The sequence below is a fragment of the Girardinichthys multiradiatus genome, chromosome 3, assembly GCF_021462225.1.
Source record: "Girardinichthys multiradiatus isolate DD_20200921_A chromosome 3, DD_fGirMul_XY1, whole genome shotgun sequence".
Lineage (NCBI taxonomy): Eukaryota > Metazoa > Chordata > Actinopteri > Cyprinodontiformes > Goodeidae > Girardinichthys > Girardinichthys multiradiatus.
This window is the reverse complement of record NC_061796.1, coordinates 9,478,559-9,495,398: the sequence shown is the minus strand read 5'-3', so window position 1 is coordinate 9,495,398 and position 16,840 is coordinate 9,478,559. Positions and strand designations below refer to the sequence as shown.

The 16,840-nt window shown below is 39.3% G+C and overlaps 1 protein-coding gene across 2 annotated transcripts in view; it reads right to left on the bottom strand.

Annotated features, from left to right (window-relative positions):
• Positions 1-16,840, bottom strand: part of cdkal1 (CDK5 regulatory subunit associated protein 1-like 1) — a 281,503-nt gene that overhangs the window by 7,211 nt on the left and 257,452 nt on the right. For both annotated transcript variants that reach the window (XM_047361870.1, XM_047361871.1), the window contains one exon: positions 14,310-14,474. In XM_047361870.1, the coding sequence (XP_047217826.1) occupies positions 14,310-14,474 (165 nt within the window). The remainder of the gene's footprint in view (positions 1-14,309; positions 14,475-16,840) is intronic.

Genomic DNA, 16,840 nt, shown 5'->3' with positions numbered 1-16,840 from the left:
GGTGCAGCTGGACGGATACAGACACACATTTACATAATCACAAAGAACCTTTTTAATGGAAAGCAGTGTCTTAAAAAAGTATTTACCCCCCTTGGCTTTTTGCATATTTTGTTACATTGCAACTTATAATTTACATTTTTTAAAATGTTTTTTATGTGATGGATCTGCACAAAATAGTCTACGTCGTTGAAGTGAAATGAGAAAAAAATATATAGAAAACTGAAAATTTGCATGTTTATATCTATTGACCCCTTTGCTATGAAGCCCCTAGAGTTCTGGTGCAGCCAATTACCTTCTAAAGTTACTTAATTAGTGAATGAAGTCCACCTGTGTGCAATCTAAATGTCACATGATCTTTCAGTGTGAAAGACCCCAGAGGCTGCAATACTACTAAGCAAAAAGAAAAAAGAGCCATTACTTAGTGTTAAAAATAAGAAGGCAGATTTTGAGGTTTGCTAAAAGGTGAGTGGGCAACTCCCCAAATGTATGGAGGAAGGTGCTCTGATCAGATACTAAAACTGGACCACCAAGGAAAATGCTATGTCTGCAGAAAATCCAACACATCCCATCACCCCAAGAACACCATGCCCAGAGTGAAACATGGTAGTGGCAGCATCATGCTGTGGGAATGTTATTCAGCAGCAAGGACTGGGAAACTGGGGCATGTTAAGAGAAATATTGAATGATGGATGAGTACAGATATATTCTTAAGCAAAATCTGGGACACACTGTCTGTAATTTGAGACTGGGATGTAGGTTGACCTTCCAGCAGGATAATGACCCGAAGCATAAAGCAACTCTTGAGTGGTTTAAGGAGAAATATTTAAATGTGTTGGAATGGCCTCGTCAAAGTCCAGACCGCAATCCAATTGAGAATCTGTGATTGTACTTGAAGATCGCTGTTCACAAGCAAAAACCATCCAACATGAAGGAGCTGGAGCGGTTTTGCCTCGAGGAATGGGCAAAACTCCTATTGGCAAGATGTAGCGAGCTCAGCTAGACTTATGCAAAGCAACTTGCAGCTGTAATTGCTGCCAAAGCCTGCTCTACAAAGTACTAACTTTAGACGGGGTGAACAGTTATGCACACTAAAGTTTAGTCCTATTTGTTGTTTGCTTCACAATAAAAAATACATAATGCATCTTCACAGTTGTAGAAATGTCTTATTCTGCATATGAACTTTGAGAGGACAAAATAGTTTAATCTGAAATGCTGTAATAATAAACCAAGTACACAGCCTCACCCAGAGGAAAAGAGATAGAACCAAAAGGTAAACATGATGGGACAGTGACTCCCCGCACCATGTACTTTCAGCAATTCTTCAAGCCCGAAACAGACTTCTGATCTAATGCAGAGCCCCTGATACTTGTTCATGAAAGCCTGATCCATGCAGTCTCCTCTGACCAGCTGATGGAGAGATGTGTCAGCTCCCGGTACTCTAGGGAAAACACTGATGTGGGCTCTAAGCTGGGTTGATGCTTTTTAAAGGCTTGTAATTCTACAGAACCCATCTTCTGCAGCAGATGCAAATCTCCTCTCTTCCTGAGAGCCAATTTCACCCCAGTGCCTGTTGGTTTATTTTAGCTTTAATCTTTTTTTATTATACCAGCATTAAAGTATAAACATTTGGTGTTTACTAATAATAACAAGTATAGCACAATGCTTCTGAAAATGCCAAGAGAAAAATATCATTGAGTCTCTTGTGTAAGCAGGATGCAACATTATCATCAAGCCAATCAAATTTAAAGGTAAAATTAACTGATAGCTGTTCAATGCCTTGCAAACGTTGTGATGCCCTTTGAACTTTTTCACATTTTGTCACATTACCATCAAAAACTTCAACAAATGTTATTGGGACGTAATGTGACAGATTACTAGAAAATAGTGCATAACTGTATACTGGAAGAAAAAGGGATAAATGGGTAAAATTATGGAAAGTGTCCCATGCATTTGTACTCAGATGACCCAGAGCAAATATTTTGCAGAAACCCCTTTCTGAGCAATTAAAGCTATGTACAGTACATCTTGGTTTTGAGCCTAAAACCTTTGCTCATTCATCTTTACAAAATAGCTCAAGCTCTGTCAGTATGGATAAGGAATATCTGTGAACATCAACTCTCAAGTCTTGCCACAGAGACTTGGTTAGATTTAGGTTTGGACTTTAGTAGACCATTCAAATAAATGAATATACTTTGATTTAAAACAATGGCTCCTGTCTACCAGGATTGCCTTGCAAATATCTATGTGTCTCTAATCAGCTTCCCTGTCCCTACTAAAGAGAAGCATCCCCACAGCATGATGCTACCACCACCATGTGTCACATTTGGTGATGGTGTGTTTAGGCTGAAGTGCAGTGTTAGCTTTCTGCCATACACTGCCAATTGTTTTACAATCATGCCAAAGTAATAAATGCATTGAAAACATGAAGACAGTCACTAAAAATAACGTTGCAATGTTGGACCTGTAAAGAGAGCCTCTAAGGCTTTCTATTAGCAATTTTCAGTGCATGACTAGTAGTTGTCCTGTTGACTCCCAACTGAACTGTGAATCTCTGCAGCTTCTCCAGAGTTAACATGGGCCTCTTGGCTGCCTTTCTGATTAAAGTTCTCCTTCCCTAGGCAAAGTCAGTTAGTTTCAACCTTCCAGGCCATGGCCTGGAAGGCTTGCAGCTGCTACCTACTCTTTTCATTCCTGGAGATAGATTGAAAAGTGCTCCAGTAAATGTTCTAAGCTTGGGATATTGTTTTAAGTTTCTGCTTTTAACTTCTCCACAGCTTTCTTCCTGACCTGCCTGGTGTATTTATTGATCTGCATGATGCTGTTTGTTCACTAATGTTGTCTAAGAAACCTCTGAGGCTTTCAGATTAAATCGCATGCAGGTGGATTCTCTTTATCAATTATGTGAAGACAGCAGGTTTTATTGAATTACATTTAGGGGTATCAGGGTAAAGAGACCTAAATATAAATGCACATCGTACCTTTCCGATTTTAATTTGTAGGATTTTTCTTTTTCTTCCTCTTCAAATTTATGTAACACTTGGTGTTGGTAGATCACTTAAAATTGTAAGGAAATACATAGAAGTTTATGGTTTAACGTGACGAAACGGGTTAAGTTCGAGGAATATGTTTCAAGGCACTGTATACTGAAAATTCTGGAATCACATTATTTGGGATTACTTTGGCCATCAAAGTTGCACTGAAAGTCCAATATAATGACGGCTCTTTTCCAATATTTTTACCAGTATTGCACATGCAGTAAAAGATTAAGAAAAGAATGAGTCTCTACAATGAGGTGTGTGCATATGTTTGACATCAAGCATTAAATATGAGAAAACTGTGCTGTGTCTTTAATAAAAGGTAATTAAAAACATGAGTGAGTCTTGACAAAGATTTTTTTTAAAAAGGCTCATAAAACTCCGATCATTAACATCACTAGTGGAAAATAACTCCTTAAAATGCACTCAGTAACGTCTTGCATTGTGCCTTGACAGTTATGGACTAAACTCCCTCTAATTTGGATCTTTCATCTTTCGTTCACAAGCTCATTTCACGGGAATTTAAAGCCACCTGACATTCAAAATGCACAAAACAGAATGAGTCCTCTTCATGCTTTTCGACATGTTAGGTAACATCACAGAAAATAGAACTGACTGATATTATGATGGCATAGTATATATTCCTGTTCTGGTGATCTTGGTTCAGAAGTGCAGGTCATGTAATATGGTTTGACATGCTAAATAAAACCTTAAAATAGCTCCTCCTGCTGTCTTGATAACACTATTTAGTTGCTATTTGAGAAAAAAAAACATTCAAAGGCCAACTCAACCTTTTGGTGTTTTGAGCTCTTTTAAGTCTAAAAATAGATTTGAGAGGATTAATTGTATCTCCACCAGAAAGACAGCATAATCTCCGATTTCATTTCCCGTGTCCTGTCAGTATATTTGACAATGTGTGAGAATAACGCAACATCACAGCAACAATCCATGACGGCTGCATGTTCTCTGAGATTTTGAAAAGCTTCATTGTGTGCGTCATGCGAGCTTGTATATTGTCTTTATGTGCCGCATAAAGCCGGAGACAGGTCGGATTCTGCCAGCCACACCAGGGGGGCTGCATCAGGGTGCATCTTTATACTAGCATGATGTGCACAAGGATCTCAATGTGTATATGTGATCAGTTTAAACAATATACTAATGATGTAAGCTATGTTCAGTTAGCGTTTGTTTAAGTTTTATGATGCAAAGTGCAAGAAATCAAACAATGACCAGATCTATGTTTCATGCACGTAGAAGCTCTGCTTTTAGAGGAGGGCAGGAGGGTCCGTCTTATTTGTATAGCTTTCTGTGTCGAAGGGCTCCTAAAGGTTTTTAAAAACTTCATAGTTTTCCAGAGTCAAATTTCCAGAGCTCCCTGTCCTCCTGATAGACTTTTGAAATTTAAATACAAAAGACTATTACAAACATGACATCCATATATGCATGGTGTATAAATAGATAGGGGCAGCATACTTGGTAGAGACACCCAGACTTCTCTCTCCCCAGACACCTCCACCTACGTCCAGGAGGCATCCGGTATAGATGCCCGAGCCACCTCAACTGGCTCCTCTCGATGTGGAGGAGCAGCGGCTCTACCCCGAGCTCCTCCCGGATGGCCGAGCTCCTCACCCTGTCTCTGAGGGAGTGCCCGGCCACCCTATGGAGGAAGCTCATTTCAGCCACTTGTAAATGCAACAAAATAAGAAAAGAAATGTATTCAATAATTGATCAATTTATCAGATATAAATATATATATATATTTCTATTTTAATCCACTATTTCTATTTAAACTACAAAGTTTCAAATCATAAAGTTTTTTCTTAAAATGTTTTCCTTCATTTTACCTTTGTTTATTTAATACAAGTGAATTTCTTTTTCTTCGTTTTTTTTTCCTACTCCTTTTACTTCTTTCATATTTATTACACTCATATATATTTAAAACATATTTTTTAACTATGACAGGATTCGTCCTCCATAGTTACTGGAAAGGGGCATTGGACCCTTCTAGTAAACTCTCAAGCCTTTCTTTTTGCTATGCTGCATTTCACACAAGCTATGTGCTTGTTCCCCTCTGCAAGATCAGAACCACTTTTCCTCTTTCTGTGATTCTCTCTGTCTTCTTGAAAAAGTATGCCTTGAAAAGAGCTGATTATTAGATGGCTTCCAAGCTGCCTCGCTGTGTCCTCATCTCTCCATCTACTTCACTCACTGTCCTTCATTCTTGCCTCATTTTTTTGGCCTCTCTCTTTTATAATTTAATTTAATCTGAGGATGTGAAGAGGTGAAGGAGCATTCTGCTTTCTTTCCATTACCATGATGGTGAATCCCTTCTACACTATTGTGTCCCACCGAAAAAGATTCATTTACTACCCTTCCTCCTCTGCTGCAAGTGTATTTTTCTATGAATGACAATCTAAAAGACATGGAGAGAGTGAAAAACAGAATGATGGGACAGATCAAGAAAAGTCCACCCAAGTCAATAAAAGACATTTATCTCTCAGGAAGACCAGGATCTTCTTTTCTGAAATGAACTGCCAAAATCATAAAGGGTATTTAATAAAGCTGTCATGTCATGGACAAGATGCAGTTTCACAGGACAAAATGTTTAAAAAAATATATATATTTTTACCCCACAGTTCATAACTTTAACAGAGTTTGACCAGCATGTTTTCATGCTAAAGAATAACGTAAGGCTCAACTAAAATGCACATTACGAACAAAATTAACACTTAAAAGATATTTTGCTGTTCTTTAAATCTTGCTAGTCATCAATAATACAATGAACTGACTTTCTTGCATCAATAACTAGAAAAAAGGGCCACCAATCTGATAGTAGGTTCAATAATAACTAATGTGATTAGATAAATTAAAAACACAGGATTTTTGTTTCTGATTAATACATTTCTCTTTATGTATACACACATTTTCAATCTGCAGATCTCCTGGACATCAGCAGGGTGATATCAACACACAATTAATCTGTCCCTTCTATTTTATTGCATTGGCTGCTCATACATGCATCTGTTTAACTCCTCATCGATCAGTTATTTGCTTCACTGCCATCAAGGCTTACATTACTGTTAAACACTTAAGTATGACAAACATCCAAACAAATACGAAATCAGAAAGGGAACAAACCCTTTTTTCACACCACTGTATAATTCAGACATATTTCTGTCTTCTCTAAGGTCCATCCATTCCCTACTTCTAAATACAATTCTATCCATTTAACCATATTGCTTCCTTCCCACATATATCACTATGGATGTTGGTTGGTATGTAATCATTTCTCCGTCTACTTCTGAGATGATAGATCTTTCACTTCACTCCTTTTCTGAGACACACATTATAGACCTCAGCCTACCCAATCACCCACTTACAGTGCCTTGCGAAAGTACTCGGCCCTCTTGAACTTTTCAACCTTTTGCCAAATTTCAGGCTTCAAACATAAAGATATAAAATTCTAATTTTTTGTGAAGCATCAACAACAAGTGAGACACAATCGTGAAGTGGAATGAAATTTATTGGTTGTGTCAAAGTTTCTGCAAGTTGTAGCGAGTTCAATTTACAATTTTTAAAGTCCTTTTTAAGAACATAGGGATTAAAACTTAAGACCTACATAAATGACAAAAATATCAACTTCGTAAATAATATGTAACATGTTTTTTGATTAAAAACACATAAAACGAGGAGTTTTTTTTAAATAAATTAACCTATTTTAAACAAAGACTTTAGAATTCAGAATAAATACTTTTATGATTGTGCATAAAATAAGAAACCCACATCCACATCTTTGAGTATCTTCTTTGCACCCAGCAATCAAACGTATTGTGCATCATACGAAAAGTCCTAAATTGCGTTACTGTTCAGGAATTTATTAAACTCATTCCATATCAGCATCAACAGGAATACTAAAACATTCAAACTTTAGTTTTTGTTTATGGCTACACTGAGAAAACACGGCAATAAGTAGCCTATGCTAAAATGTTAGACATGAGCAGTGGTAAATACTCCAACCTGTTTTAAGAATTCATCTTTAGTTCGGTTCTCTTTAGTGTGTCACTTAAATTTGGCTTCAGCTTTGGGCTAAGCTCCCACAACTGAAGAGTGGGAAGAGTGAGAGAAGCTTGACTGGAAGAGTTGTGGAGCTGTTACAGAGCACAATCTGGAGCCTAACATCTCTGCCCCAAACAATCAACCTGTTTCAAAAGAAACATTTTTCACTTTCTGCTGCTTTGTGGGCCTCATGGTTTTGTCCACTGTTTTGGTAAAGGCTGATCTCTGTTAAAGTAAAAGAAAAGTAACCTTTGGAATTTGACTCTTGCTATTGTTTCCTTTTATCATTGTTGTTCCACATCCCTAATGATAGGTGCTAATAAACCAAAATCATTTAGGTTTGTTGTTCCTTTTCCCTTATTCTTATCACTAATGTCATTTGCAGCTGAAAAATCTTCTAGCAGGATAAATGTGAATGCATGTATTACAACCAACAGCATGATCCTATTGCAGGCATGACATTCTTGTAGTTATGCAGTCAGTCAACTACTTACAACTTCTGCCAAATCTTGTATCCAGATATGTAATAATGCAGTGCCAGTTTATGTTTTAATAATGAAGGTACCTTTGCAGCATCCTCATAAACCAACCTAATGCAACAATTATTTGTATACTGATATTGCACATGCATAAGACTATAAATCTACTTGTAGTGTTCCAAAAGGGATATATAATTTAAATAATTGAAAATGTACTTTTTTGTTTTAAATGTGTAAAATAAATGTGCTAAGCCTAAAAATTTATACATTACCACCAATGCAGGCAATATCCCTACCAAAATAATTTGATGCAGTTAAGTGCTACAAAGCTTTATTACCAAAGCAAATAAAAATTCTGACTACACCTAAAGCTGAAACATCTGATTATTGTGAATGACATTAGCTAAATATGTTGAACTAGAAGGTTAGAAGTGATTAAACTTAAAAACACCTCAGACCTTACACTGATCTCCAGAGTCTGAAAAGTCAAGATGTCAAGTGAACATGTGTTAAACAACTGAGAGTAGGGTTCATCTTTAGGATGGTTCTAAACAGGGGAATATTGTGCAAATGTGGTGCATAGATGCTCCACCTCAGCTTACATCAGAGGGGTCTATTCTTTACACTTATACCTCACTCTGGCATGGTTGCACAATGGTATCATTTTTGTCAAATTGACATTCCTCAGTAGGTTGTGCAAAGCTTATTAAAGCTAAAGGATTGTAATGGCTAAAGGGCATTAGCACAATTTGAGGTACCAATACCAGGGATGTTTTAGTAAACAACCTGGTTGTAGGGAAAAGAGAAGACAGCTAAAAACAGTACTTATCATGGCAAGCTGCCAAAAGATAAGGAGTGGAGTCCTCGTACCTTGAAAATATGAAGCTTATAAATGTTCTACATCTCTAAGAACCATGTGAAGTCATGGAATGGTCACCATTTCATCACTACAAATTCAAAGCACTAACACAACCAAAGATGGCCAACACAACAGTAATCCACATATTTCTGCAACTGTCCACAGTAGCAGCAACAGACTATGCTAGTAAGAAGTGCATTTGCCAAGCCTGTCAGAGTATTTAATGTAAAGTTTAGGAAGCTACGTAATATTTAAGGTAGGATTACAGATGAACTGAGATATTGAAACTAAAACTAACTTAAATAAAATTTTAGCAAAGTGGGAAAAACCCTTTTCTAATCTTATATCTTCTTAGTTTATAGCTAAAATCAGTATCGGCATCCCAAACCTTCACAAACGATAAAGATACGAAAATGGCCACAAAATCCTGATCAGTTGATCTTTAGGCAGAATTACCTGTGTTTTTATTAAAAAAAGGTTCAGTTGGAAATAAAGTGGGTAAAAAAACACATTCAATATTGATAAAACTGATGCAGTTTTCACGCACCTGTCAGAAATATTACGTTTACCAGGATGCTCGACAGTGGAGTGAGCAGCTTACAGATTCTGCTATGTTTCCACAACATTAGGTCACTTATTGCACAACCAATAAAAGCATCTAATCCGGGTCATTTACGAATTAGAAATCTGTCACAGCATCATTGGAGATAACTTAATAAATCAAGTGCCTACAACACATATACTGTGGAAAGCAAAGGCAAGAATTAATACATTTCTATGAGTTAAGAGACACCAGAAAATCAAAACAAACCTATCTCCCCCTGCCCCTAGTTTCTGAATTACCCAGGCTTTGTTATTCTGTTTTTGTAGTCCTTTTTTAATTAGATATTTTTTATGTGCTCATATTTTAATCTATAATGCACTTTCATTAGGTTTTGTAGTTTCTGTCTTTCACCTGCTAAACCAAGCACATAACTATTGACCAATCACTACAGACGAAGTCCTTTACAATATAGATTTTTCTTTTAATTGATTAAAACATTCAAGAAATAAAAGAAAGTCAAAATGTCAACAACAGTGTGATGAAGGTGATATGTTTTGTGTATGAATCTATGGGAAAAAGACTATGGGACAGGGACAAGATGCTTGTAGACAGAATGTGGACTGAACACATTATGGTCCAACTAGCTTTGGGCTCCATTGCCCTAAACTTTTTTAGGCTGAGTGACATGTCGCTTGGTTTGATAGGTAATCTTCCTTTTTGCTTTCCTTATTTTAAATTTATTCTCTGCTATCCATTCTTTTCTCTGCTTGCTTTCCTCAACATCCATGCCCCCCCTCCCGCACATGTCTGTACCTTTCTTCCCCTCCCTCTCTGTCTGGAAGTAAAGGCTGATGGAGTGTGAAATTAGAAAGTGTATCATATTCTGCTCAGTGGCTCCATGTCCTAAGCTATAAGCTACAGCTAGTCAGAGTGAAAAATAACATGCAGTGAAACAGATACATTAACATGGTTTTGTGTGCTGCTGTGTGTGTGAGGTGAAAGGCAGATAGAGAACAGTTTAGCCAGCAACAGCTTATCTAAAATTACTTATCTCAGGCATGATACACTTCTGCTTCTTCACAAACTCCAGAGGTGAGGGCAGATTTAAAATAAGGACACATGTATTCACGCCCTATTTGTTTGCTAAAGAGCAAAGAAACTGAATAGCAGGCTGTAAATGCAGGTTTCACAAATGTGTGGAGGAAAGGAGGCACATTTAGAGCTATGAAGATACAGAATTCGGCTTCTGTCACTACCTGGAAGCATCAGCTGGGAAATTTTGTGCGTTTTACTATAAATTGATTCCGATTATTCACAAACCCGTTCAGTATAAAATTAAGTACACGAGCCCACGGTGAGAGCTGAGAGGAAGCCCCTAGTAGATTTCATAATTTGACCTGATGTCTATTTTACCGTGTGCAAAGATTGCTGGGAATACATTCTAACTGCAGTTTATTAATGAACTGACCACCTTACCAGCCTTACCCTTATAAAACTTTTAATGCTGCATATAATAACACATTTGCCTAAGGCTACGTTCGGACATTTTGAAAACTATAGGAAACGTGTTCAATTTAGTACCACATGGCGGAATTCTGATTGTTTTTGGAGGACAAAAGATCGGAATTGGGCCGTTCTGAATGCCATGAGAAAAGTCAGATATGGGTTGCATACAGGCAAAGAAGTTGGATTTGGTACGCATTTGCAAACAATGTCAACGTAGCCTTAATGTATTATAGGCATATAGAACCTAAATGCATGTTCCTTAAATAAGTCCCAGGACTTGACCATATGTGATACTAAGTTCACAGAAACAACGTCAAACTATGTTTTAAAGAACCTACTCAGTGTATAACAATCCATTCCATTTTTGCGTCATTTGTTCAATTCTAAAATGCTCCAAAGGCCCCAAAAAACATTAAAGTTAATTTTTTTGTATTTAACAACCCTACCTTAATGTGGTGAAGGGGTTTGAGTGCTCGATTGTTCATAGAGGCTATGTTGACCGGAGCTTAAATGCCACTGGTAGGGTCTCCCATGGCAAACAGGCTCTGGGGGACGGGTCAGACAAAGAGTGGTTCAGATGCCTTCATGAGGACCACTAGAACAAGGCACATAATGTCATCTGGATGCTTAAACTGGCTCTAAGGACGTGGCGGGATGGATCCTGAGCTTGTGGGGGAGGTCGAGAGATAGGCTAGAAATAGGCTATCCAGTGGGTTCTGGAGGTCCTCCAGAGAGGCTGAACTGTCTTCCACTCTAAAGTGGCCTGTGGCGAGAGGCGGCGGGCTGGGGTAGGTTTGTTTGTCGCGCCCCAGCTCAGCCGTCTGATGTTAGGGTTTACCTCGGTGAATAAGATGGTCGAATCCCTGTATCTTCGTGTCAGGGACAGGTCTCTGACTGTTGTGTCAGCCCATAGGCTGAGCGGTGGTGCAGAGCACCTGGTCTTCTTGGTGTCCCTGTTGGGGGAGCTGGAAAGTGCCTCTTTCATGGATTCCATCATTCTGCTGGGGGACTTCAACGGCCACGTGCGAAACAACAGAGACACCTGGAGGGGTGGGATTGGGAGGAATGGCATCCCCGATCTAAACCCAAGCGTGCCATGGCACGGGCTCTGGCAGAAGCAAAACTCAGGCCTGGGAGGAGTTTGGTGAGGACATGGAGAAGGACTTCCGGTCGGCCTCTAAGCGATTCTGCCAAACCGTCCGGTGCCTCAGGAGAGGGAAGCAGTGCTTCGCAAACAGTGTTTACAATTGGGGTATGGAGCTGCTCACCTCGACTGGGGACATTATAAGGAGGTGGAAGGAGTACTTCAAGGATCTCCTCAATTCTACCATCACGCCTTCCCTGACGGAAGCAGAGACTGGGGACTCAGAGTTGGAGTCTTTCATCAACCAGGCTGAAGTCACTGATGTGGTTAAAAAGCTCCAGGTGGCAAGACTTTGGGGGTGGATGAAATCTGCCCTGAGTACCATAAGTCTCTGGATGTTGTGGGGCTGGCTGACAAGCCTCTTTAACATTACGTGGTGATCGGGGACAGTGCCTATGGACTGGCAGACCGGGGTGGTGTTCCCACTTCACAAGGGGGACTGGAGGGTGTTTTCCAACTACAGGGGGATCACACTCCTCAGCTACCCTGGTAAAGCCTATGCCAGGGTATCGGAGAGGAGAGTCTAGCAGATAGTCAAACTTTGGCTTCAGGAGGAGCAGTGTAGTTTTCGTCCTGGCCGTGGAACACTGGACCAGCCTTAAACCCTCTACAGGGTGCTCGAGGGATCAGTTTGCTCAACTGTTCCACATGTGTATTGTGGACCTGGAGAGGGCATCTGACCGTTTCCCTCACGGTGTCCTGTAGGGGCCATCCGGTCTCTTCAAGCGAAGCAGGAGTTTGGTCAGCATTGCGGGCACTAAGTTGGACATGTTCCCGGTGCATGTTGGACTCCGGCAGGGCTGTTTTTTGTCACTGGTCCTGGTCATAACTTTCATGGACATGCTAAGGAGAAACGATTTTTTTTAAGGGGGGGTGCTAAAAAAACAGATTTTTTTAAGCTATTAAAAGCTATTGGATTTTAAGGTGTTTGGAAGGGTTACCTTGTTGTTAGGAGGGGCATTATTATTGAGTGAGTTTTAGCAATTAATTCAACTGTTTTACATAACTTTAACATAGGTAAGTACATGGGCAGCACACAGTCAGAGATAAATACTTTATTTATATTTGGTGACTAGGCGGCATTAAGTAAAATCATAGGTTCAAAGGTGAGCGCAAATAACCCAATGTGAAGGCATACCAGCTTCATCTGCGGTTATTTACAGCCACTGGAAGGCTTCTTTCCATGCTGGATCGATGCCAGACCTCAGTTTCTTCTGCTTGTTAAGTCCTCCAACAGCAGAAATGAGACCCTTGTCTATAACTGACGCAGTGCTAGTACTGGCTGCAGGCCCGTCATATTGCTCCTCGCCGTTAGTGGAATGACTGTCACCCGATTTGTGCTTAGCAGCTACCGGGAAGAACGCTGGGATATGGTGCCGTTTATACCCACCCTTCGAAGCTGACATGATTTTAGAAAGCTGTACCGTTAGTGGTTGCACAGTGTCAAAGGGTGAAAGGAAGCGGGAACAGACTCAGCGCATGCACAATACTCAACATAAAAACCAAATGGAGGGAGCCCAGATGTCAGTCAAAGGGCCAATATATTCATAAGAAATTTGCGTATCGGCCAAATCTTTGTGTAATAATGACAACTTTCAGTGTCACCGGTGAAATGCGCTGGTGAGAACTCGGTGGGAGGAGCTCAGAGTAGAGCCACTGCTCCTCCACATCGAGAGGAGCCAGTTGAGGTGGCTCGGGCATCTGTATTGAATGCCCCCTGGACGCCTCCCTTGGGAGATGTTCCAGGCACATCCCACCGTGAGGATGCACTGGGGACAGCCCAGGACATGCCGGAGGGACTATGTCTCTCGGCTGGCCTGGGAACGCCTTGGGCTTCCCCCGAAAGAGCTACAGAAGGTGTCTAGGTAGAGGGAAGTCTGGCTGTCCCTAGTGAGTCTGAGTCTGCTGCCCCCGCGACCCAGCCCCAGATGACGGGGAAGACGACGAGTACGAGTAAAAGGACAAATAAAAAAAAAAAGGTTTAATGTTACTTTTTTACGAGTTCAAGAACAAGAAGTCATCATAGCAAACTGTCATCTGGACACCATCATTACTGTGAAGAAAAACTTTCATTTAAATTTAAAACACGCACACTCACACAAAAGGGAAGTTACTATTTTACATATTTGTCTGCTTAAACATTGTTCCAATGTACACAACTGTTGTTCTTCAGAAAAGGTGCTTTTGATAGTTCCTAGTTCATGTAAAGGTCAGATTAAGCTGCATTCCTAACATATGCTCTTTATGAGGGTAATGAGTTTTTGTTTTTACTGACTGCTGTGTTTGTCTTTCAGCTCTGTGTTTTCCAGTCGATGTGCTTACGTGTGAAAGATTCGTTGTGCATCTTGATCAGGACTTCTTGGCAAAACAGATTTGCATCTCAATGGGACATTCCTGATAAATAAAGAAATCTTCTCTGGGCTGTATCTTAGATCCCAATAGTTCACACAAATGTTATCTACTTAGTGCAACATGGGGCCAAAATTACCACAACAAACTCAGCATAGGCAATGTGTGGCTCACTGTTGCCCAATAACACTTAGAGACATATAGAGTGGCAGGAGTTCCAACTATTGAACCCGCCACAATAACGTATGTGACATTGCTTTTTTGTGTTATAGCAAGTGCTTGGAAAACAGACATTTCTTTCAAACGTTTGAATCTGTCTAAGTGTCCTTGTGCTTACCTGCATTAGCCCAGACACTTCTCCTTTCCTAAGAGGCATGGAAATGGAGGGAGTGAATGGCTTACTGTTTTCTACTGGTTGTCCTTTCATAAAGTGTTTTCCTGCCTCGTAGACGTCTACTTCAATCATCTTCCCTTTGAATTCAGCTCTTTTAGGTACCAGCACCTGCAAATAGGAGATCACTGCAGTTAAAGAAAAACGTCAAAGCACCAAAAATTTGATAAAAATGTATAATTTCATTTTTTACAGTCCACTGTAAAATATCCAAGTAACCTTCTCAAAAAAAAATTTTAAAGTAGTATTTTTGCGAACATTTCTGCGAGTCATTTAGTAACAGATTTTGGATCAATGCAGCATTTTGCTGTAATTTGCCCAAAACAGCAGCCCTGCATAAACAGAATTTTCACTGACTGATCTACACTCTGCACGTTCCTTCATATCTGTCAATTACATTTTTAATTAACTGATGCTCAAAGCTGTTATATTTTGATTTGTCACTGCCTTCCTAAGAATAAACAGCGTTCTGTTCCATTTATGTAAGTCCTCAAGGTCAAAAAGTATGGCAACAGCTGCGTGATAAACCAGAGGGATTTGAGTTTGTCCTGTTATTTCACCATGGCAACCATAAACCTTGGCTGATCACAGCAGGAGGGAAAAGAGAAAAAAAAGAATTATAATTATGCTGCCTGTGAATTGAAATGTGTTCTTAATGATTATCCCTGTGAATAAAAATTGTATGAAAATCCCTTCCCTTCAAAACACTTTTTAAACTACAGATCTGACAAGTTTGAAATGATGTATAATAGATTATTATAACACTGATTTACTGTTTTGTTTCAAGAGTAAATCTTTTTTTGTGAACACTAATTGGATGGCTTGTGTTGTGTGATTACTGAAAGGATTTCAAACTGCAGCTGTGAAAGCTTAAATGAAATATATTCACAACTTCATTTTTAGCATTTCTTCTGTTTCTTGTAAACATAACAAAATGTATGTCCTGAGTAAAAGAAAATGACTCTTTGTTATAAGTAATAACTTCAGGGCTCAACAATAACATACATGTTTTAACAAAACACCTTCAATTAAGGCAAATAAATCAATTTCAAATATTTCTTTTATATTTTAGTGTTCATAAAGGTTTAAAAATAATACCTATTCATAAATTATTTTGTTGCTCTTTACAGGCATCAGAATTGGCAGTCTTGAAATAACTGGGAATTAGTGACTCACATCAGCAGGGTGGCAACATGCTGACTCAGATCATCTGGTGGTCGGTCTAACCATTACACAATTCTCCTGGGCTAAGTCACTGACTGGGAAGATAATAGCATATGAACTGGTGGGGAGATGGTCACTGCTGTGCTGGCAGGACTCTTCCTGCCTCCCTGTTAATCTGTCGCTCTTTATCCGCCTGGTGGAATATGATAGGTGAGGGAGCTCAGGCCAAATGGACACGCAGCCGGCTGCAGACCTATCCAATCAAAACACCTGCTGCTCAACACTCTGACCTCTGTGAGAGAGTGTGCGTGTGCATGCAAGTAGCCAGCAAGCAGCCTGTGAGTAGAGAGGTGGAACAGCAGGCCTGTTCGTGCAGGTGGGCACGGGTCATTCCTGGACCATAACATGGTGATTAAATGATGAAAGAGCATGTCCAATTTCATTAAAACATCGACTCCTACTTCCTCATTGAACTGCAAACACACGAGCATACTGAGAGGGGTTAAATGACCTACCTAATTTAATTGCCACACAGATATAATCTGATTTTGTAAAGTAAAACCAGACTACTTAATCATAGTCACACCTTGCTCTACCTTTGTACACAGTTCCCTCTAATGAAAGTTCACCTGTAAACCTCCCTCTGCCCCTTTCTCTACTTTGACCACTTAATCCCCCCATCTCTCTATCAGATTGTCCTATATTCTATCTAAAACCAATGCTTTTTGCCCTGTAAAATCTGAGAAAAAAATCTGTTGAAAATATACAGTATAACATGAATAGCAGAACTTAAAGAATTAGATGTAATCAAGAAGTCTGAGAAGCCCAGTGTCAGAGGCAATATTGGAATATGTAAATTTGAATAACTTTTTAAGGTTTAGATCTCATTAAACCTTTTAATATTGGTATAATTTTGGCCAGAACTCCCTTGAAAAGGAGATTTTTATCCTCAAAGGGATTTTCCTGGTAAAATTTAAAAAAAAAAGTAAAAACCTATTCTGTGTTGATTTTACTGTGCAACAGCAAAGAGGTATAACCCAGCTTCCATAAAGAAAGCAAAGATGTGATGAAATGTAGAAAAAAATTGATTAAATGTGTTTGAATCGGGGTGAAAGTGCACAGTGACTTGAAACCAATTCAGGGCAGCAAGTATGTATGTAAGATTTGCTCAGAGTAGTGAATGCTACAGACTGACTGACTTATTGAGGTGGTTTTCCTAATCTAATAATTTCCAAAGGGTCCATTCTATCATATCTTAAAGTAATTTGTGTTATATTTGTATTTTAGATTTGTGATTTACATCTTTAATGCCC